This window comes from Pararge aegeria, chromosome 1 (genome assembly GCF_905163445.1).
Source record: "Pararge aegeria chromosome 1, ilParAegt1.1, whole genome shotgun sequence".
NCBI classification, from domain to species: domain Eukaryota; kingdom Metazoa; phylum Arthropoda; class Insecta; order Lepidoptera; family Nymphalidae; genus Pararge; species Pararge aegeria.
Genome location: NC_053180.1, coordinates 20,970,488 through 20,995,507, shown reverse-complemented (window position 1 = coordinate 20,995,507; position 25,020 = coordinate 20,970,488). Strand labels below are relative to the sequence as shown.

The 25,020-nt window shown below is 36.9% G+C and overlaps 1 protein-coding gene across 1 annotated transcript in view; it reads right to left on the bottom strand.

The window, feature by feature from the left end:
* The window catches only part of LOC120626045 (retinal homeobox protein Rx1-like), a 56,435-nt gene extending 33,243 nt beyond the window's left edge, over positions 1-23,192 (bottom strand). Inside the window, exons 1-2 of the mRNA XM_039893329.1 lie at positions 22,784-23,192; positions 6,816-7,060 (exon numbers count right to left, since the gene is read on the bottom strand). Coding sequence (XP_039749263.1) covers positions 6,816-7,060; positions 22,784-23,192 — 654 coding nt within the window. The remainder of the gene's footprint in view (positions 1-6,815; positions 7,061-22,783) is intronic.
* Positions 23,193-25,020: the final 1,828 nt, after the last annotated feature.

Sequence of the window (25,020 nt, the reverse complement as noted above, 5' to 3'; positions counted from 1 at the left end):
TAAAGTATAGCGACTTAGCATGAAAGCAAACGTTCTTAAACGTTTTAGAGTACATTTTTACGTGTTGTAGGAAAGCTGGAGTATGGTTATATTGTTTTTCACTATAGAGCTCATACAAATTATCTCTACTTTTGTATATGCCAATAGTTGCCCAATCGCTAAACTTTATTTTTTTATTGAAATCTATATGTTTGAAATTGAATATTTTGTTAAATTCATTTTCTATGATATTAAAGAGCGTACCATAAATGCTGTCAGGATGACCGTTCTTAAAGACAAGGGCAGGAATTTTGGATGATATTTCACCTTTGAATCGCGTCAATTTGCTCTTAGTTATCGGCCTACACTTGACTAAGGAATGAATGAAATAATGAATTGAATAAGGTTGTAACACTATCGAATACCCATGTAGGTAACTAATTGTATTTTAATAGGTGAATAATTTTGTTTTCTCAGTTCCTAAAATAATATGTTAATAAACTAAAGGTAATTTCAATAATCCTAAAAATAAACCAGAGTACAAGATCATGTTTTATCACTGAGCAAAAGAAAACAATGCTTTATGTCAAGTATGTATGTATGTTCACAAAGCGTTGGTGAGTCACAGTATTTCATACCTATGTATTTACCTCACTATGGCAGAGATGAGCATTGTGGCCTAAGAAACCCCAGATTTTATTCTAAAAATAAGATCAATTACAAATTTTATCAACAGCATTATCCTTTCATTCCTACATTCTAATTGTGCGGCTGAGGTTAGGTTGCATAGAGGTACATTTGTCTTCTGATCAGAAGTTACATTGAGTACACAGCTATTAGGTACCTACTCTTGAATACAACCGTGTTAGATCTGTCTTCGTTAGATAGAGGGTCTATACCAGATTAGCTAGCTGCCATTCTACAATCAAAATTCAAAATTCATTTGTTTTAACTAGGCTTACTCTATAAGCACCTTTGAAACGTCAAGTATGTATGTTCTAGTGACTCTACCATTGCATCGGTTTGAAAGGCAGACTCTACCGGAAACAAGGCGGCAAGAATCTCAGCAGTTGCTATTTTACAACATTAACAATTTTAGCATTTATTTTTTTATCGCGTGAGAGATGAAAACGGAGCCGTTAGCTTCCAAACAACCTTCTCCTTAAGAAATTCATAGATTGTTTAGCATCTTCGCTGTAGTAAATGAGATTTAAAACATTGTATAAACTTATGCACTGGTAGGCCCAATTACCATGGGAATCACTTTATATAACAGCGTGTACTTAACACACACAAAATATGACTTCTGTACCTTTTGCAGACGAAATGCAGATTTTACTAACTTATGTCAATATCGAGTAAGTTGGTCATTTATATGCACTTTTCGTTGATAAAAGGCAATTATGCCTCATCGCAAATATATACAGTAGATTGTTTTGATTAGATGACAATAATTTGTCATCTTCATTGTCGTTTATATGACAATAATCAAAACAATATTTTCTCTAATGTCACTCATTGTAGTTTGTAGAGCTAACAACAAGGAACAGTTTCTCAAAACGCTTCAGTCCTCAACAAAAGCTTCACGGGCGACTGCCTCGGGACACTCATGCCCCGTACACTCGCGCAGGCGGTAAGTGCTCCATTGTCGCACATCTGATAGCGGAGATAAACATCGGAGAAACGCTTCGCGGGGTTCATCGTATGGCAGCTTGTAACGGAAACGAACGGGGTCCAGCTCACCAGGCACTGTTTATTTGGCTTTATACAAGGTCGTTTGGAAACGGGGGTCTACTACCCTTGAGAATCATCAATAATATTCAATTTACAGAAGTTATCATAATTATTTCAAGTTACTCTAGTACCTAACCTTAAAACTGGTCAAGCCCAACAAATTTGGACACGGGTCACTGCAATCAAAAGGGTTTAGGTAGTAGTCCACCACGCTGGCCCGTGCCGATTGGTGGTCACTTCACTAGGCTATTTCCGCTTCTTGAAAACAAATTGTAGTGACTTGAAATCTATATTACATGATTTTTGGCAAAAAGTCAGTTCAAGGCACGGACAGTAACAAAACCACTTTCTTCCCAGGAAAACAAACGGAAGGGGCTTTACTACTGTCATAATTTGCTGTCATTTATAGTCAATGACACGATATTAGCAACAATTTAAATCTTTAGTCGAAGAAATATAATTCATATTATATTGGTCAATTTAAAATTATTGTTTTTCCCGTTTTTTCCCTTACGTTTTCCGGGCAGATTGAAAATCAAAAGAAGAAAAGAGGATGGAAGGCGGAAAAAATGGGGGTTAGCGATATGAGCGTGTTAGGAAATAGGGAATTACAGCACTTTATCTATGATAAACCCGATGATTATATTAAATATATCAACAAATCATAGTTTGTATACTCATTGATAATGTATTGAAAATAGAATAATGGACTTTAGTAGACTGTCAAATAAAAGTATAGGATCTATGGCGGGAGACGCGAGTTTGACAAGTTAGATTGGCGGCAAAGAAAAGTGAGGACGGATTTAAAAATGAATTAATTAAGAAAGGAGATTAAGTAAAGTATTGTGGATAGAACGTTACAAATTGGGTTGAGATGATTTATAATGGAAACGATACACTTAAAGAAATATTGTTGTGGCGAAACAAGTCGTATGTACTGGTGATGGAGTTGTTAAAAGTTGTTGGTACTATGGTTGTACCTGATGTTGCATTAGATAAGTATATCTCATCCTTTGGTTTATTTAGGTATCATATATGGAGCCCTAGCATTGTTTCATACAGATAGCTTATGTAGCAGAGGTTGCTCTGTACAAACAATTTGTTTCAAAAGTCCTGATGTTATTAGTGATCATAGTATTTATGTTTGACCTGTCTTATATGTCTTGTATCAAAGGGCCTAGCGTTATAACATATGATAATGTTGTAATTGTGTTTATAAGTCTTGTTTTAATTGATTGAATAAAAGAGCAACGGTAGAGTTTCTTGCCAGTGGTCTTCTCTGCCGAAGACAGCATTCCGAACTGGTAGTAGAGTCATTTGAAGGTAACAAGTAATATGAATTATAGAGAAGCCTAATACAGTATTAGAGTCAGTCCAGTTGTTTTATTTCACTTCTTGGGAAGTCAGGTTTATAGAGTACAGACCCACAACACTGCTCTAAAGCAGGTTGGTGGGATTTAATGATGTCTTTTATAAATTTAATACTTTAATAGGAAGGAAGAATAATAGTCATGAGAATAAATAAGTACTGCTAAGATACTAGGTATTTAGCTTCAATAATACTGTTAATTAATGAAAGATCTAAGTGCCATCCTGAACATTGTGGGTATTGAAGTGAATATCTGAATACCTGGGCTTTTCATTATTTATATTTTTTTAGCAAGCGCTGCAATTGTGTTGTATTATCGTACAAGATGTAAGAAATGAATTTGTAATTAATGAACACTGGATTTTATTTATCAAACTCTGGAGGAGATCGCTAGCAGTAAGGCCGCCAAATTGTACCTACTTTTGTATTTGAATTTTTTATCTTTATTTTAGTCTTCTATGTTGTGTACAATAAAAGTATATTCATTCATTCAAAGTACTAAACTCATAGTGAGAACTCTCTCTGTGTGAGTGGGAAATCTTCCTCCCATACGTGGCCGTAGTTCACAACTCGAGTGAGCGTGGTGCAGGACGCGGCCGGTAATTCGCTTAACCCGCGCCGCCTGCCTTCCACCTACACCAGATCTGCACACTGTCAGTGGGCCTCCATACTAACACCAATTTATGCTTGCCTCATAAATCTATCAGTATTGAACGGATGATTGGATCTGTCCTGCTCCTCGGTATTTAAGTATAGATATTTTAGTTAATTTAAAAAACATTATGTTTGGTATTTTGCAATTAAATAAAAGATGTTTTTTTGGACATCGCAAAAAAACTGTAATCAGATAAAAAAGCGAGAGGTTCTCATTTAAGTGTTTTAATTTTCGAAGAAATTTATGTACCTAATCTTGTTTCAATAAAGTTTTAAATTCGAATTAAGTATTTCCTACAGTTTGGTAGATTTGTGACTGCTTGCTTTCATAAACGTTATAAAGAGAACCACATATTGTAGGCAGCAAATTTTTAATACTGCATTTGGTAGTATAATTCAAGGTACTTAACCGATGCCACCATTAGCATACATTTCCATGGTGTGTACAAAATGCATTGTGTGCAATGTAGCATTGCAACATTCGATCAGCTGAACAATTTATGTGAAATTCCCGTAAATTGCTTAGCTGATCTCCGAAACTCGTTTTCATAAAGAGATGTAATGTTCCAAATAAGTCTTAACTCGTTTTTGCGCTGTTAACTAATTAGGCGCTGGCGGGAGACGTTTCAATTAACCCTTCGGCGGAATACACGGTCATCGCGCTAATGTGCGTCTGCGGCCCATCGAGCCACCTTCCTTGAAAAGAAAATGCTGTTTTTGTGTGCTCCGTAATGACCGGGAACTGACCTATTACTGCCGTCGAAACGTTCTTTCTTTGTAGATACAGTGTTATACTACCCACCTACTTCTAAAAACATACAAAATAATTAATGTTTTTTGTATGGAAGATTGTTCCCATAAACTCGAAAATGGCTGACTGAATATTTACACAGAGCACGTGAATAAAAAAGATCGCGAACAGGTTTTCTTCCCGCTTAGTTTACGAGTAGGTACGACTATTTGAGGCTAAAATCTTATTATTGCTAATAGGGTAGGTGATAAATATAGATTATGTTGCTCCTATATACGATAGTATTCTATAAGTCATTACGATTATGATAAAAGTGTATCGATAACAAATGATCAAACATACAAAGAAAACCAATTTTACATCCTTTTAATATTAGTTGGTATACATACGTACCATAAATTTAAAGATGCCTCTTCCCAAATTTAACACAGAAATTATAGAATGGTTCGTTGACTTGCCTTACCTAAAACTGTGTGTATGTATATGGAAAATGTTTATGTTACTTATTCATAAATTTCAGGAACTATTCGAATATAATTCAAAAAGTATAACCGACTTCTGCCGGCGGAACTGCGACAATAGCTTACAACAATAGGTTAGTTTGTTGGCGACATCGCCTGCACTCAAACGTCGCCAAATGACACGGTTTCCCATCGACAACATTCCTAACCCTTTATTAACTACCAGATTAGCTACAACCACATTATTTGACGAAGGACCCAACCGCTGGATGCGTACAACCGAACCCGTAATTCTAACGACACATAAACTATTTTCACTTAAACTTTGGCATTTTTATGTTTGTCGCAAAGAAGCAATTACGGAACGTCCAGCATACTACGAGCTTTCCGATCACGGTCGGTTCCTTGACGTCAGTACTGCGAGAGGGGAGTTCCGAGGCTCTCCTGATATCGGCGTTGGTTTGACATATGTTCGTCTTGCGTATGGGGGATTGAGTGACATAAGCCCCTTGGGCTCATTACAGACCCTTACCCTTCGAGCCAATTCTATTTGCGAACTTCACATTTCACTTAATAAAGGGCGATATTATTTAGTACCGTTTTTTGTTTGTTAAATGGCTTGGAGATGTAATATGTGATGGATCTGATGGTCTCTTAACAAACTCATTATGAACTGTATTAAAAAACTATTAGTGAACATCAACAATAAAGTCTAACATTTAAATCTGATTTCAATATGCCCGTTTTCAAATGACGCATCATTATTATGGTATTTCGTATTCGCAACAACCTTTACTTTATGTGTAGATAATGAAATATATAGTAAAACCTTTAGCATAAGTAACACTGTGCATTAGTGATGATCGTATGAAAATCCGTTTGGTAATTTTAGTTTTTCGCGCCCAGACAGACAGACAGATGCGGTGGGGGACTTTCTTTTATAAAATGTAAAGAAACAGACGTAATTAACCTACAATCTTTGTTATCAGCTACCTAAATCATAAATTCTTTTGTGAGTTGCATTGACGTAACTAGCTTTTGCCCAAGTCTGCGTGTATTGCGGCTCTTAACAAATCCCGTCGTCCCGGGGTAAGAGGTAGCTTATGCTACGCTCTGTCTTTTCAAATAACTCTTTGCCACCAATATATTGTTTTTTTTAGTTAGGACGTAAAGAAAGGACAAACAAATAAACAAACACACTTTCGCATTTTTAACATAAATATATTTTATGGATAATATTAGTATCGATTGTTATTATGTAGGCAAAATAGGCCTAAAGTAATAGCTATATTATAGACGGCCGATTGGCGCAGTGGGCAGCAACCCTGCTTTCTGATTCTAAGGCTGTAGGTTCTATTTCCACAACTGGAAAATGTTTGTGTGATGAACATGAATGTTTTTCAGTGTCTGGGTGTTTATCTGTATATTAGCGATAAAAATATTCATCAGTCATCTTAACATCCATAACAGAAACAACGCTTACTTTGGGGCTAGATGGCGATGTGTGTATTGTCGTAGTATATTAATTTATTTATTTATATTATTTTAGACTATAACCTATCCAGATATTTCCATCAGTACAGTTTTATTTTATCTTAATATTTTATAAGATTTAATATCCATATAACAATGTGGTCGGTGGATGGCTACGCATTTCCGTAGTGACTTGGCACAAGTCAGCTGTAAATCAGCGCTGTATGCTTCCATTGCATGGCGCAAGCAGCACAGTGCTGAGCTGGCAATTTTTTCTAGGCTGTGCTACTTAACATAAGTAGTGTCGTTGACATTGAAATGTGTGGCGCAATGCATAAAATAAACTTTCTTATCTTTGTTTACGAACGGGAAGAGGGAAAGCAAATCGGCTCACCTGCACCCGGACCTCCGGCAGGTTGACCTTCATGGCGAGCTCCTCGCGCGAGTACACGTCGGGGTAGTGGCTCTTCTCGAAGGCGCGCTCCAGCTCGTGCAGCTGGTAGGTGGTGAAGGTGGTGCGGTTCCGCCGGTGCTTCTTCTTGTCGGCGGCGGAGCCGGGGCGCGCGGGCTCCTCGTCGCTGGCCGACTTGTCGTCGGCGGGCGCCTGGAAGCCGTCGTTGCTGTTGCATGAGCCCTCGCCTGCGAACGGGACGGCTTGCATCAACTGCGGTTCAAGTTACTGTTTAAGAGAAGTGTCGAAATGTGTCATAGGAGAAGTCAGATAGAGGTAGTTGAATGTTGAATTAATTATTATACGAAAGTAATTTAATGAATGCGTTCCACAGTGCACACACATAAGCCAAACTAAAGAAGTGTTCTTGGTTGTTACATTTCAGCTGCTAACTTCCTATAACGAATAACTATGATACTCCAACGTGTAAAACTACGTTTTGTTTTCCGGGAAAATCTCATAAATAAATAATGCTTCTAGATCCGTAACTTTAGCTCAAGGTTTTCCTTGTACAAGGTAGAGAAGGAAGGATGTTATTATAAATGGTGAGCTATTGCCCGCCGCTGTGAGCCCGACTGCGCTGTGCCGCCAGTCGGCAGTGCTGCCGCTGCTGTGCAATTAAGTGCTGACAATAAATCAAACAGCTGTGTGTTTGCGTATGCTAATGCGCCAGTGATAATGCAATTATATTCAAATTCCGCGGCTGTTTGTAATGCGAGGAGCTGCCAGCGCTATCCGATGTACGCATGCATTACTGTTCCACTCCGCGTATGCACAGGCGGGTGAGGTAAATGCCTTGTAGCTACACTAAATTATTGTTTCACAAACAATTTATGGATAAACTTTTATCGAACCCACGAAAAGACAAGATAATAGAAAAACAATGTTTCAATGCAAACATTTCCCGGATTTCGTTATAGAGTGGTAAAATGTTACACTACCATTCTTGACTTTGACTTTGTCGGTCATCCGCTACTTCATATAAGTATCTAATCAGGAACTACCAACTAATACTAAAAACTCTAACAGTTGTAAATAACGCTTTTTTAATCCGATTGCTAGCTAGCAGGCGTAGAACTCATGCTGCAGTGCTCGTGAGATTGAAATGTATGTGCTGCAGTGCCTACGCTACGGTAAGATCAGTTTATCGTCATCATCAATCAAAATTCATTTATTTCAAGTAAAATAGGTCTAGTTTATAAGCACTTTTGTAACTTGAAATTTTTAGTTTGTTTGAAGTGACTTTACCACGAAGGTATACGTTTATACGTTGGATGCTTAGAAATTTACAAAAATACCCAATTTAACTTTTGTACCGGATATAATATCCTAAGTTAATTTTCCTTCCTAGCTACCGAAAAAGACATACGAGAATTTTCCCAAAAGAACTTTAATTGTTGTTATTAGAGACAAATTTAAGGGCGCTAAAATTGGAAAGTAGGTCGGTTAACATAACTTTACGAATGGAATCGAAGATAAACGTCTATATTTCTTTGAAAGCACCGCAGTAAGCAGTTAGCTTATCATTAGAAATGCTACAATAATAACAGGAACTGAAACACACCTTACGTTTTAATTTAAATAGATCTACGAACTTATTAGTAGAACCATTTTAAGGTTTTCTCAAGTTACATTAGTTGCACGCGTTTTCATACAAGATGGCAGCACCAGCTATTCCTATTACGTAGAGGCAATAGGCGAGGAAACAAGCTACGTACCTAACGTAGCTTGTTTTTTTAAATAACCAGGCATGACTTTATGCCGCTTTAGAGGATGCTCTGAAACCTTCATCTCCATATCTGAGTTTTTCTAATAAATATTTTCTATTTTCTAATTCTATTTATATAAAATTGCGCTATAATGAGAATTATGATAGGAAAAAAAGTAAAGTATCGTAAGATATATTTTAAAACCTCATAGGAAATCTTAAAGCTCCCAATCTAAAATTACCGAACGTGAGTAAAAGTTTTTCCTCTGATAATGTGGTACGGAGACGTAAGATATAGGTATATTACGTAGCATCGTTGTGAAGCCAGAAAAAAGAAACAATCAAGATATAATCTCGTTCAAAAGCGATCAACAACGACGTGAGTTATTAGAAATATTAAGGACTATGTCAACGATAAAAATGCTTGGGTGTAAATTATTGCTATAACCAGGTTGCTTCTTTAATCGTTTTAAATGACATGTGAGATGGTGATAACAAAAAAAAACAACCGGCTAAGTTTGTTGTGGTCTTAGACCAAGGCGCGTTTGGAACACTCGTAGCTTTAGTTTTAAATTTACGAATTTAGTTATCGCCATCAACTCACTTCTTTGTTATATTTTACATGTAATGTAAGCATCAAAAGTGCCATATATGTGCCTAGTTGAGTAAAGAAATACTTGACTTTGACTTTAGTTTTAGAAAATCAGTATTTTCTGCATATTAATATCTGTTTGTAGCACTTTCATAAATAAGCCGCGGAACTGCCATTTGAGGGTGAGACCGGCCCGCCCGTCACATTGCACACGGGCGGTTTGTCACACTCATCCGGCAATGTAAATGTTTATTTTTTGCGATCAACCCTACTAACCGCGGAAATCATATTTATTTACCTATATTTTTGAAACTAAATATAGGTACTACGACAATGCACACAACCCCCTCTAGCCCTACAGTAAACCTTGCTTGCGCTATGGGTACTAAGATGATTGATGAATATTTTTATGAATAATATACATAATTACTTATAATATACATATAATTTATATTTACTAGCTGTTAACCGCGTTCTTCGTTAGCGTAATTACAGTTTATAACATATTCCTGAAGAACAACAAACAAACAAATTCACTTTCGTATTCATAATATACGAGTATAGTAAGGCTATAAAGTAAATAGGCAAAATCCTATGCTACCTTTATCCAACATAATGGTTAACTTAAAGCTTCCCTCAATCTCCCCTATTCCCAAAGTCATCCCCAAATCTCTCACTAGTTTTCAGGGATGTGGGGGGGAAATTTAACATTGGTATTTGTGATCTTGTTCTCTCTACTTCGTTTAAAGATCCCACCGATTTCGATAAAGACCCAAAATGTTGTTCTAATCACAAACGACTTTACGTCCATTTTCTATTTCATTAATTTTTAATCTTCATTATTTTCAAGTTTATCAGCGTTGCTAAGTAACTTATCTACAGATTACAGTTTGATTGAATATAGAAAACGTACGTAGGTAAATGGACAGCGTGACCCATTGGCCATGACGTGTGACTACCGGTAAAAGTTTTCATTCCTACTTCGCGCTAACCATTAGCTAATGCATTCAAGTGTTATCTATTGGAGATCAGCATTAATACAATTTAACAACTTGATCGAATTATCCGACTCGAAACAAGATTAAATAAACATTTTAATTCAATAAAAAGAAACTGAAATCGACTGTCAATTGTAACACAGATTAAGTAAAATCAGTGACAAAACTTTTAGTTAAACATTTCAGATTGAGCGATCAGTTGTCAAAACAGATTTGCTTTCTCCCTCTATCTCGAGCGAGCCGCACGAGTGGGAGCGGGACGGAGTTATTAGATGCAAAACAAATAAAAATATCACGGACAGCGCATTAAGATGTTTTACACTTACCGCGATATGATCTATCTTCCCCTTTTTGTAATAATTATCGATAATCTGGCAACACTCGCGGCGCGGGCGCATAATGGGCTGTGTTTTTTCTGTGGCAACCCTAATCACATGTCAGATTTGCCGTGTTGCTACATATTAAAGCTCTTCGGCATTAATGATTTTACAAATGCGTTCGTTATTCAATTTTGTTTTTATTGCGCCCCGACCGGTATCGGGATTACCAGTCATACCTGCCTACGCGTACCGGTCGGCCGCTGAGCCGCGAGTGGCGCCCGCGCCCGCGAGCCTGCGGGACTAGCTCTACAACAAATGCATACATGGCATTGAAGTCATCTGCCGAGGATGCGAGGCGCGGAACATGTGTCGTATAAAAAACAGGGAGTAATGATTTTTTTTGTTACACTACGAGCTAGCCCTGATCTGAAATCTCTTGTCATGTTTATACATATCTGCAAGCTACAATCACAAGAGAGTCTTAAACATGATTCTACTAGTAAAAAACGAATTGAAGTTTCTATTCTTGAGGACTGCAATCTCACCTGCTGCTAATGATGATGCAGTTTGGGATAGTAGCGGGCTAACCTGCGTGGCAGTTATATTAGAGCCATATCCCTAATCGGTTTCTTCGCGACACCGCCGTACCGGATCGCTAAACCGCTTAGCGGCACGTTTTATCGGTAGGCTGGTAACTAGCCACGGTCAGCTCACCAGACAAGAACAGAAATTATAAATTCCCAAAAAGCCCCTGCCTGGGATCAGCAGCACTCATCGCTGCAAAATTTCTTGAATAATCGTCTATATCTCGATTTCTAAATCCTTATCCTTAGACCACCATTTTCATTTTACATCCCACGACAGGACCCGGGACTCCTCCCAGAATGAGAAAGGCTGAAGTGAACCGCGCTGGCCAAATTAGGATTAGAACAAAACACTAACAGTACTTGAACTAGATCATAATAATAGCTAACAAACTTTCTCGTCCACAACAACTTTTGCAACAAAAAACCAACAATTATAACAAGAAGAGAAAAAAAAGTAACGTTTAAAATGTTCGTTGCGACTTTGTGGTCAGCCATACAGTCATACAGCCATACATACAGCCTGTCGCAATTGTAATATTAATACATATTAGTTAACAGATACAGAGACTGTATTTACAATTTAAATCTAAGAAGACCTCTAATATTTTCAAGTACGGTAGGTACTTGAAGTAACTTCTTCTAGTTTTAAAGTTTCAAATGTTCCGCGAGATCGATTTAGAAACTTTAAAACAGACATTCATGTTTCATCAAAGCTGCCTACGCTGACAAATGGTAGCAGAATGTTGATTTATGATGTTACATATTGTTCGTAACTCCATATGGACTTTTTGACGGTTATTTACTAGCGAAGAGTTGATGGCACTCAGAAAAAAAATTACCTTTTCGCGCACAGTCCAGCCGTGCACCGTGCAGACAACGGATTGGATCAACGTTGCTTAACTAATGCAATCAAATTAATGCTCTCAAGGAGGCCACACAGCTTACTCGAGTATTGGCACCATTGTGCGAAAATCTTTAGCTAGAAAACGAGAACAGTCTCGGGAAAACCTCGGCTTTATCAACCTGACCCTATTAATGTTGCACTCCTGGGCTAGGCGTCCTCTGTCAATGGAGAGCGGGATTTAATATACCCACCAAGCTGTTCCGATACGCGTTAGTGGGCTTATACGATTATATTTTCAAATATAGGTAAATGAGGATAGCTCTGACAGAATTGGTGGCTTAAAGTGCTCTCCGAGACAACGTCAGTTTCCAAATTCCGTACTGGTACAGCGAGTTTCATAGCAGAAAAGCCGAATAGCTTACAAGTATTGGGCCGGCGCTACTACAATATACCTACCTACCGTAGCAGCAGGATGTAAAGGAGCATGTACAAACAGGCGAGTAATGGAGGCTTTATTGCTCTGTGCATTTGCGGTCGCAATCGATTCGCCATTACTATTCGATTATCCGGCCGGCCGGCCGCCCCCGCAGAATGGATAACATTGCGTCCTGCAGCTCGTGCACGGGATTACAGAGATGATGGACGTTATCGCTTTAGTTTGGCTTAGTTTAAATTAATGAAGGAACAACAACTCGGTACAAATTTTAAAGCTGAAGTTGGTTTTCTTTGAACGGGGTTATCTTATAAACCTACCAGTCAGATTTAAGAAATCTTTGATAGAAATTCTTGAGAAAGTTTCTAAGCTATTTAACATATAACTTTAAGATCTTTAGAAGCAGGGAAAATGGAAAAACAAAGCGGGCTGGCTATGCGACACGGTGGGTCGTAGTAAAAATATTGTGTAGGATAAAGCGGATGAAAGTTTGTAAAGGATTTACTTTACTTACCAGACATTGTACGCAGGAAACGGTCTCGGGGAACTTGATATTATATGATTAGAAGAGTTACCTTATGTACCTATTATGTATTTGTTACCCTAAAAATATTCTCACTTATATCTTATCTCATTCTGACATAATTGAAACCTTTCGAATCTCTATTTTCGTTGTTCGCATTTATAATACAATTGTGGACTGTAATTGTAAAACAATAACTCCTACAGATTCACCGAAGAGCTGGTACCTACTCTGTTCTGTTATTTATAACACACAACTAATTCAATATTATAAGTAATGGCAAAATATTTAAAACTAAAACATAACATAATAATAATTTACATAATAATTGTCTTTATTGTGTCTCATTTACAATGGATTCTTATAATCTAAGGAACGGTAACAACTGTGTTAGTTAGAAACTGTGTTACAGCTATTAACGGGTTTTCTTAAATAAAAAAAGACTAAAACAAAGGAAAATTAAAATATTACAACTAAAAAAAACAATTTACAATTTTATAATGTACGTGTATACACGAATATTTAATAAATTGTATATTTATTGCGTATGTGTGCGACAGTGCGTTTGTGTATGTGTGTGTGTGAATGCGTGTGTGTATGCATGCGTGTGTGTGTGTGTGTGTGTGTATGAGTGTTCGTGCGTGTATGTACGTGTGAGGTTTGCGTGTTTTTGAGTATGTTTTGCAAGCAAGATCTGCAAAGTTAGTGCCTTTAATTTGAAGTGACGATATTTTCCGTATCAGTATAGGACAGAGTCACAGACATTTTGATGAAGTTTTAGGAACAAGCGTGAATATGAAAAAAATGGCGATGATTCAGACTTATGCAAATATAATATTTTTTTTAACTAGCACAGTTTTGGAAGGAATACGAAAGTATCATTTAAATACATATAAACCAATACGAACTTTCGATACGAACGAAAAACACTATATCTATACATGATAGACTAAGATGATAGACAGAACACCTTCAGTGTGTTTTCCAAAAGCTGTGATCTCTCTGTTTTCTATGACAACTGATTAAATTATTATGTAGTCTTAGTAGGTTTACTATCATCGTATAAATTCCCCACAACTGACCACGTCCATATCCACGTCCACGACTACGTTCATATCATAGACCCACCAAGCTGTGCAAATGCAGGCTGGCGGGCTACAAGATTTATTATCAGATGTTAGTGGTACCAACCGGGACTAATGACTTAACGTGGTCAAGCGCCTAGACGTTGTGATTCGAAGTCTAAAATGCACACTATACTCTATACTCCGCTTGTGTGCTAGGTATAGTAACAATAACAATTATAGCCTTTACCAATAATCTCATATAAATTCCATCTTATTTACATTTAGTACATTTGAAGCAGTGATAGCGCAATGCGTCGGACTTCGACTTCACTTTCTGGGAGGCGAGTTCGAATCCTAGCACATACCTTAAACCTTTCTAAGTTATGTGCGTTTTAAGCAGTTAAAATACCTCCCGCTTCAGCGGGGAAGGAAAACATCGTGAGGAAACCTGCATACCTAAGAGTTCTCCATAATGTTCTCAAAGGTGCGTGAAGTCCACCAATCCACTGGGCTAGCGTGGTGGAGTAGGGCCTTAACCCCTACTCATTGTGGGAGGAGAGCCGTGCCCTGTAGTAGGCCGGTAATGGGTTGATATGATGTCGATGATCACATTCGTTTTGGTAAATATACAGTCTTATATGACCGGTATCGTGACGGTTGCTCTCTGGCAGAGGCCTTCCCAATCTCTCAGAAAACTTACAGATCTATCACTTGCTTTGCTTTTTCAAATCGTTCCTGCCAAATTTTTTATTCCATCGTCCCGTCTGACTACATTTCCTTCTCTATTTGCACACTTTTCCCTTCACTTCTTTAGCCATTTTTTTCTGGTTGAATTCTTATTAGATGGCTAGCACATTTTCATTTAAGTTGTTTGATTCTGTGTTATATATCTATAACCTTGGTTAAGCTTTCATTGAGTAAACTTATTGATATTTTGTGTTGGCAACGTAATTTCTGACATCATCCGGTGGTGCTTAGTATATCCGAGTATTCCATCACATCTTTTAGCGCTCTATATTATTTCCGACTTATGCTTATTCTATTTTGGATTTCTTTTGTTTCTATTTTGTCTTTGGGAAATGTTATTCTATTCTATTATGTTAGGATTAATAGGAAATTTAATTTAATTTGTCATTACTTATTAGCAAAAACCTTTTCGCTTTCATGTACATTGCTTATATGATATAGCACCAACCAAATAATACAGATAACCAATATCGCCATGTTAAGCAACCGTTTGTTTTGACAGCTGGTTGAACGACATGTTGCTGCAGCCCTGCGTTCAAATAACATCATTACAGAGCAAGTCGGTGGACTCCCGAGTGTAAGCTGGCGCGGGCGTGCGCGTGCCGAGCTTGTTTAATATTACAACGATCCCGAATTCGCATTAATTAGCTCTCTCATATTTCGCGTTTTCCAAAACCGAGCATTCGAACAATCACCGATCGGCCCTTAGCGTGACTTAGCGTGTATAGCTTACAAAATACTACCTAAATAATTGGCTAACAATTTTTCTTTTAAAAACATTTCAATACTAATGTAGTTACTCTGAAAATTATAATGGGGCTTCGATTTTATAACACATTCATAAGCATGTATCTTGTGCCTCGGAGAACGCATTAGCCTGTCAATCCCAGTTGTCATCGCGTACATACTAGATAATAGTCGTTAAAGCCCACCAACCCAGATTGGAGAAGAGTGGTGAGCCTATGCTTTAAAAGGTACGCAGGTTACCTCACAATTTTCATTTTCCTTTTAAGCAAGTGATATTTTTATTGTTTAAACTCAAAGCCACTAAATTATTACCACTTAGGTATATAATATTTATAAGCAAACGGTTTTGACTTGATAGTTGTTTTAGACAAGAGAGCTTTTTTGCATTAAAATTTGATCATTAGGTAATATCAAAAATAACATATTAAAATGATCCATATTTACAGATTTTGTTATTCATTTATTTTATTGGTTAGGAAAACTTAAAACTTACGATAGAAGACAAAAAAAAAGTAAAAATTAAAAAATCATTATGAGAATTACTGAATAATGGACAGCAAAATATTTTCTAACTCGAACTAAAAGAGTTTCGCTGACCAGCAATTTTGAAGTAGAGGGGGCGTTGGTAAAAACAAGATCAATTTAGTGATTATTACTATTTACTCAGTTTTTTGAAGGATAAAAAAGGTCTAGACGCCAACGTCAATGTTTGCCAAAGATTAAATTAGGGAAGTTTTGTGGTGCAATAAACAGAATGCCTCGCGTGAAGCGCATTGGCGACGCACATAATATATGCCACATAGACTTGCGATAACAATTATTGCATACGTAGTCCATAAGCGCGCAAATAAACGCAGCTCCATACGTAAACACCGCCCGTCTATCTACAGACTGCACCAAACAAGGGGCGGTCGCCGATAATCGAATCGTAATGGCGAATCGATTGTGACCGCAAATCGAGAGCCAATAAAGCCTCGATTATTCGCTACGACGCGATGCTGCGACCAACATGGCGCCGCGGTCGAGGGCTGCCTCGGCCGCGCAATCATTGAGTTCCGCTTGTAATTACTGGACTAATTTGACGACACTGCAGGTTCATTAATCTAGGTATACCTAGTTATGATCTCTTTGTAAATAATCAGAATGACAACAGGCTGTGAATATGAATAATCTAGCTTAAGAAGAATTCATAGACAAGTAAAAAAATGATGAGGAATCACTTGTGAATAGGTTTAAATTTCAAATCTCATAAGTAAGACGTAAAAACTCTATCGGTACAAAAATGTATCTAAACATAATTAACATGACTGTTCCAAAAATAGTGCTATCCATTTCACAATATTCCCCGTAGAATAGTATAGACATGTTAGACCAGTTTAGATATTTATGTACTACATCGTTTTTCCCTTGGGAGATCGTTTTAGACCATCTAAACTAGTAATTAGTAGTACTACCTGTGTTTTAGATTTAATGAAATAGTAATGTTCCTTGCCGAAACACTACTTAGTACATAATGTACCTTATTGCACTACTGGAAAGTCTTAATTTGATAATGAGATAATTAATACGCATCACTTCCTCAAATAATAAATGGCATGCAGCCAGTAACTTTTGCTTTTATTAAAAAAATATTCAGAGAACGCTCGTTAGCAATAAAGCGTTTATTTTATAATTTCGAGGATTATAATGTGATTGGTATCCAAAGTTGGGAGCGAGTCGCGCGGAGGCAGATCTCGGAGCGCGATAGGCGATAAGGCTAATTATTAATGTCACAGAAATTATACTTGTCGACCTTTAACAAACCGCTCCATGAATGTTTATATCGCATGTTTACTTTTGAACACTAAATGCGACTTGGAAATTAAATTTAACGAGGCGTCACACCTACTCTGTCGATGCTACCTTCAAAAGAATGAAGTAATCAAATAGCATTTTAACGTTAATTTTATTTTATGATTGCGTTACATAAATTATCTTACTATCATGTACCTACTTTATTTTAATAAACTTTAATATCTCAGATTGAAATTACTATCTAAGTCCATTCGGGAAGAGGTCTTTAATCTATATGATTCTACCAATGTACATTTGTTATTTAACAAAAGTAACCAGATATGAATTATTGCCGTCGACGTCGTTTGGTCGTAAAAAATCACACTGTGTTAATCATATGTACCTATTTGTCGTAGGTTACTTTAAATTTTTTAAATGCCGCCTAACAGATTGTTTAAAAATCATCATTTGTCAGTCATCAAGTAAATTTTGCAAATTGTCGTCAAACTCGGGCGTAAACTGAAGAGTTTTAGGTATCAAAGTTTTTTTTAAATCTTGACTTGCAATAAAAAAAACATTTTCAAGGTCGTTGCAGTAGTAGAGTCGAATATAGGTACAAAACATACAATAAAACAGACAGACAACCACATTAGGTACTATAGATTTAAATTACTAGTTTAAATTTTGTTTTAAAGGAATGTACCTTTACAAAACTTAAAACATATTTAGCACTAAAAAGTTGTGTAATAAAAAATAGAGTAAGTATAAGTTGGTTCTTAAAGATGTGTCAGTAATATAAAATGTAAAGAATACTCGCATCCCTAGGTACCTACACCAGATTCACTGGCTTCGCAAAATAAAAGGTTTATAATTAAGAAGTACTTATGTAACATCAGGCATCACTTAGCGTTCTAAGAAGTCGCTATCGAATTAGAGACAACAAATTAAAAAAGCTTCTGTACAGTAGTACCTACAGGGGCACGAATAAGACGCTTACCGTTCCATACCTAGCAATAACGCTCTTAATTTTGTCAACAGCCATTTCAACCGTCTCAAGAGACGAAGAAGTCGCAATTCAAATCATGCTCAAGAATTTAGGTATTTCATTTGAATGTATCTAATTTGCAATGAAGATATTCGAAAATGAAATGAAATGTCTGCTGAGCCGCTATTACAATTAATTTGTAGGTGTACAGTAATTAAATAAAATAAACGGACAGATAGCCTCCACGGACTCATGTTCGTATGCAAAATCGTTCAAATTAGAATTTACATTTATGACATTTCTTATCCCATTTCTAATATAGGTACTTTCTATAGCAGTGTCCATTTAGACATTATCGGTGATCTAATGTAGATGTTTTCTGTGAGCAGGTGACGTCACTGGATACCTGCGCTGCCAGACCGGCTATAAGACTACATACGACAAAAGCTGTGGCAATCCTATCTGAGATTATGATAACGTGGAATAGATGTGATCAGATCCTCAATGAGAAAGGCTCGCACCCATTTAGATGTGGCCCAGCGCAACTTTCGCCTTTTCAATTGAGTACTGATAGAGGTTCTGCGAAAGTTCAGTCAAACGCTAAAGTATCGGGATATTTTCAATATCTACTTAGTAGAGAAGTTCGTTTTAAACGCAAATCATTCCGAAGCAGTATTCCGCCTTACTTCGAAATTGTGACATGTCTATTTCAAGAAGGTCCAGTTTATAAGTACTTTTGAAACATCTGTTAGTAATGAGAAGAGCTGGCAAGAAACTCAGCAGATTGCCCTTTTTCAACATCATCTTACAGTTTACAATAAAAATAAAATAAACGGACTATATATATATATATATATATATTTTCTACAATGAATATATATATATATTATAAATTTTCTATCTTTTGAGTGATGAGAGCGGTGCCTGCTTCTTTAAATTTAAGCCCGTTTAGTCTAAATTATATGAATATCTAACCAGACCTCATCATAATTAGGTATTGCTTTCCATCAAGTTCAATAATAGTCGTTTAGATATAAAGGAAAAGTAGGAGACTTCTAAGTTATATGGTTAGCTGTACCAATAATTAACTAATTCCTTGTAAAGTCAAAGTTTCCTGAGGTGTCGATTGAAGAAATTTGAAATTTCACTACACAGATTCTCTGTTTTTCGCGGAGTAAGTATAACAAATTAAACTTGATTTTCATAATATACATTATGGAATTATAATAAATTAAAGTTTAAACCCATTTAAATATCAAGAAAGACGTGCATTGTGACACCGCGGAAAAATGTCATTCTTGAATCCGGAAATCTGTAAAATGTGCAATGTCGCGGGCACTGCTAGTTAATTATAAAATGTGCATACTATAGCTATAAGTTAACATTCACTACATTATCAAAGCATTTGACCTCTTAAATCTTTCTATTACCACTACAGTTAATGGTAAAATAAAACACGATTGATTTATTGAACTAAACAGCCGGATGCATCCGTCAGCTCCCAGCGCTGCGGTCATTAGCTCATTACGACGAGGTCCTAGACTAAAGATGGTATCTCGAGTAGAACTATACTCCTAACTGTAGATAGTTGCAGGCAACAGTTGTGCAACTGTTTTATCATTATCACACATTAGCTCCATCGATCGATCGTTGGATTGATTGAGACGTCAGTTGGCGTTGGTTATGAAATACGCTAATGTTAATGAGTTTTTATTGGGTAATGAATTGACTACTGCACTACCACCTAACACGATAATGCTGAGCGCATATTGCCCACTCGAGTTGGGAACTTTACATATGGAATTTATAATTTTAATTTGTACCTATAGTTAAGGAATGTAGTTATCACCGCCACCGCAAAGTAATGTAAACTTATATGTATCAACACTTCATAAGTTCCCGTAATAGGCGGTAGGCCTACATGAATAAAGTTTTTTCTAACTATAAAGTTTTGAGTTGAATTTTTTTAAGCTCTCTTTTCCAGTGTTTTTTATCATATGGCTGGTTTTGTATAACCAGTGTACGATCAGCTTACAATTAAGAGTCCGCTGTTTTGCTAATGTTATGTTGTTTTAAAAATTTTTGCATTTATTTGAAGCTTATGATATATAATGAAAGTAAGCTTAATTGATGCCACAACAAAATGCCGCACTAAAGCAGGTAACCGCTAACCAATGCTTAGAATCACACAGACGTATAAGGAACACATTGGCAACTAGTGTAAGTAATTTCAAGAAGTTAGTAACAAGTAATCTGCAATATACAAAATTTAAATAGTGAGTCGTGTTAAGTAGTAGTTATCATTATTAGTGATGAATTATTTATTATTTTTGTAATAACTTAAATTTCTTTTTAAATTGTTGTGTAGCCCCATTTTTTAATATAAGTTTAGTAATTCGTGGACAAATATGTGGGTCTTGTGCTAGTGCTATTTTATTTCTAGATATCTTTTTTGTTATTTTTTGGACTGTCTGTTGTCCAATAAATAAAACAAAATTAAAATTAAAATTTGCTATGCTCCGCGTGTAATTTATAATTTCTTTACTCCACACCAAACAGATCTTCGGCAATGTCCCCTTTACACACATTTCGCTCCGAATACGGAGCATCCTCAGAAGACGTTGACTTTACAATGAATAATTGTAAGTCCTTAGTAGTTAGTAGTTTGTTAAGTTGCTGTACATACATACAGATTCTCCTGCTTTTCGCTGAGTATAGAAAATTAAGCCTAATTTTCATAGTATATAATAGAATTCCACAAAGTAACGTCTGTTTCTATCCAATGTTTATTTGAAGCAGTTTTAAGCCTATTGTAACCTATTCATTTTAAAGTTATCATAATTGTGGGGATTCCGGAAGCCGGGAGGTTCAGATGGTTACGTTGCGTATTAAAAGAAGCGCTGCATCATCCACAAAATTCTAAAACTACGACTAAACCTATTAAGAAGAGGAAAAGTGGACTACAGTCTGTCAAATTTCTCATGTTTATAATACTGATAGGCAACCTTGCGATAATGCTTCATACTTTGATGATTTTTCTAGCTCGACGATCATGAATTAATTGTATTGCATTTTTATCCAGGTGTGACTGTAACGCAAGATAAAGCTAAGAAAGGCTATCATAACAGTATAGTAGTCTAGAGCTGGTGTTGTTTATTAAAAAAATCTTCTCAACTAAAGCCACAGTCACTGCAGACAGAATACTAGCAACAATTACGACATTTATGATGAAACTAGGAGTCAGACCTTCAATACGACAGCACCAGACCGGCCAAAACAAAACACAAGATACGTTAGCAAAACTACAAAAATTTTAAGCTGGAATAATTTCCTACCCATTACAACTTAGACCTTGCACGAAAATATTTTTTTGGAGTTTGGATAAATTGCCTAAAATAAACAGCCATATTGATACCATTCCCATGCGTTGTTAGTTTTTACCAGCACTTGGGACATCATAAGGGACGCAAAACTCCGTCTAAGGTTTACCGTCGTCGAAAACTAGCACGGTTACTTACAAGTAATAATATAATTTTAAAAGCGGTTCTCAAATCAATTGTTTGAAAGCTGCAGCGCGTTTGATCGTGTATATTTCGCTATATATCACTAACCATTCTGGAAAACATTGCTATCGGTTAGTTGCAACCACTTATGTATTTAATCGCATTTAATATTAAAATTACCGACAGAGTCGAACCTAAAAAACGAAAATAACAAGGTTTATTTATAAATCTTGCATTTTTTATGTTCCAACTAATGTAATAAAGTTTCCGTCGGAACAATGTTCCCATTTAAAAGTTACCCGCTAAGAAGCGACGCGACGCGACGGGTCCAAAATATAGCGAAGTTGGTTTGAACTAGATTACACTCACTTAATTAAACTTTGATGCCACAATTCTTTTAAAGTTTTCGGAGTTAAATAAAGAATATCCAATTCAGTTAGATAGGTTAAAAAGTATCAATTTAAAAAAAAGCGAGTAATTATTTCAATCTCTCCATTATGTACTATAACTAAGTCTACTATAACTAAATCGTAAAATCATGAGTATATTATACTTAAATGGTCACAATCATGCTACCGGTGTGCGCGCGGCTGATTCATTTCCAACTAGGCTCATCCTTTTGCCTTTGTTTTTCGGTTTTAATTATTTACTTTATTTTCACATAAATAATTTTCCAATTGAAAAAGCTGATAACAATGTAGAACTAATTTTGAAAAACATAACTTTGTTTTTCTTCCACTATATAAGTAAATAGTGACTGGACTGCATTTATAAGAATACAAAACTCTACAATTTGTGTAACTGTAGCATTTCTAACTTCTAACCACAAACTTCTAGCATTATTGGGTTAATGAATGTGAATCATACAACTACTGCATAAAGACCAAGACCAACAAGTTTACTTCCCTTTGCTGAAATCCGCTAGAACTGTACCACCGGCTCAAAGTCACACAGATTTCGGCACTGCAACACCCGCATAAAGTGACTCCGTATCTCACAATTGTTGTTTGAGCGGTCTAGTTCTTGCGGATTAAAGCAGGGTAAGCTGGTTTCTGTAGGATGCAGCCACGGCGTTGGCACTCACCGGCACTCTCGACGGCGCCGGGCGACACGGGCACGGCGTCGCACTCCCGCTCTTCTCTTCTCTGCTCGAACTCACTTGCCACTCTCCCCGCCTGCCTGCTACCGTTTAGTCCTAGTATCGCGTCTATCGTATGCCGCGGACCCTGGTTCATGTTGGGCACTTGGGTCAAGCCTAGCCTAGTCTTCACAACGTCGAAACTTTGATTCAGATGCATCTGCTGCGCGTGAAAGAACATCCCCATCCTATTCAGAGTCTCTAAATTCTGCTGATGCTGTGACATTGAGATGGATTGGTCGGTAACGTTTATGGACGATGTAGAGTTCGGACTGCTCATCTGCGATCGCGGACTGTTGGTCTCGGACCGGTCCGGCGTCTGGGAGCCGTAGAATCGGTCCTCAGATACGTCCATCTTGCCCGAGCGGACGAGCGTGACTGACTGAAGCCGCGGAGCTTCGCCGGGGTTGTGAAAGGGGCGGGGCCTAGGGTGGGGGTGAAATTGCCCATTGAAAGTGCGAATTTTCGGGTCGCGAAGTGATTTTGTTTGGCAAGGCGCGAGGCACTATTAGCATTTGCCCCTCGGGACTTCCTTATGGTATTGAAGCGTTCAATAGTGTTTTTCACCTCTGATTGGGCCGATTGTGCCAAGTGTTGGCTGATCGAATTCTTTGAATCCGAGTTGTTACTGTTTATTCTGCGTTCTTTAAACGTAATAAAGGTTTTCAATTGTCGTGTTTATTGACTTATGCTCTTTTCATTTTTATTGTTTTGATTGTAGTATTAGGCGTTAGCTTTATTGAGTAGGTACAGTAGTAACAAACATTTTTTGTAAAAAATATAGGTATACGTCCGTCCCATAACAATGCAATAAAAAAATAAACATATTGTTACTTAAAAGTTCAAATCGTAGGTACACGTGTCTATAGTAAAACGCGCCGCACAAATACAGTGCTAATTAATCAGACTGAAACAATTACACTCGCCATTGGCTGACGGAGTACACTCAGCCGGGTCGGAGCGAGCAAACAGTCGGGCATCATCTGTTAACACACGAATTTAACCAAATCGGTAAACCGGTAACCCAACAATAACAGCTTTTACGACTGACCGCTTCAATACATCTTTTAGAAGTGCCTTGATCACATTGGAATTTTTGCTTATTGAATAACGTTTTTAGTAGCGATGTTCCTATAACGTTACTAAGGTGGTTACAATCTTTCTCGATTACAAGCCCTTTCGTCAATGTGAGGACTGTCTCGTTCGAACTGACTGCGCGTCTCGCTCGGTTTCATCTCGGCTGTGGCGACGGTTGCCAAGGGGCGGGGCGCGCGTGACGTCACCACCGCTCGGCCAATCAAAGCACGGGTGCTTTTTTGCTTCGACGCGGGTCTTTTGTGCTTCGTTTCTTTTGTCCGCGCGTCGGAGGGTTAACTCGGGGAAATAACGAGTAGCTTAGAGAAAACCGCGTTAGCTTTAGACCGGCTTTTTTAAAGTTAGCGCCATTAACACCTTGTTATCTGTGGTGCTTGGCTTCCATTCAATTCTGACTTGTTTGAATAATTTACCTTTAAATGTATTGAGTTTTTCAACAGTATTTTGTAAGGAGATAGGATTACAGTATGCTTCCACTGTAATACAACTTATTTTAAGATTTTGCTATGATGACGACATATTATTTTGAACATTTACAATTTATTATGCTATGCTCTGTGGTTTTTGTCGCTTTAATTATGGGTCGTAATAATAATATCAATATATATCAATTTGATATATATTATTCATCCGTGGTTTTATTTAACGACGAAGTAGTATCATCATTGCTAAATCTTCTAGAGTCTAGACGGTTTCTTTTATGTTAACATCATGCATGCAGTCGCTAAATTAATTGATAGCTCTGGGACACGAAGTCAAATTGTCAGGGATTAAAGACTATCAAATCACTAAGTATTATGTAATAGTATTTAAGAGGAGGTATTTTTACTAACAGGGTGGGAAAACTATGGATTAAAAATGAAAGGAAAATAAACCTAGGTTTCGCAGATGACATTATTTTAATAGGTACTTACATCAGAAGCACAATTGCAAAAAAAGGTTACAAAGTTAACAAACATTGCAAAAAAGTGGGACTAAATAAAAAAATAAATTAAATCTAAACCAAGGTTATTTGAAGTATCTATGGAAACCGTAATAACAATAACAATAAAATAGAAACACTTGAAGGTTATATATATTAGGGACAA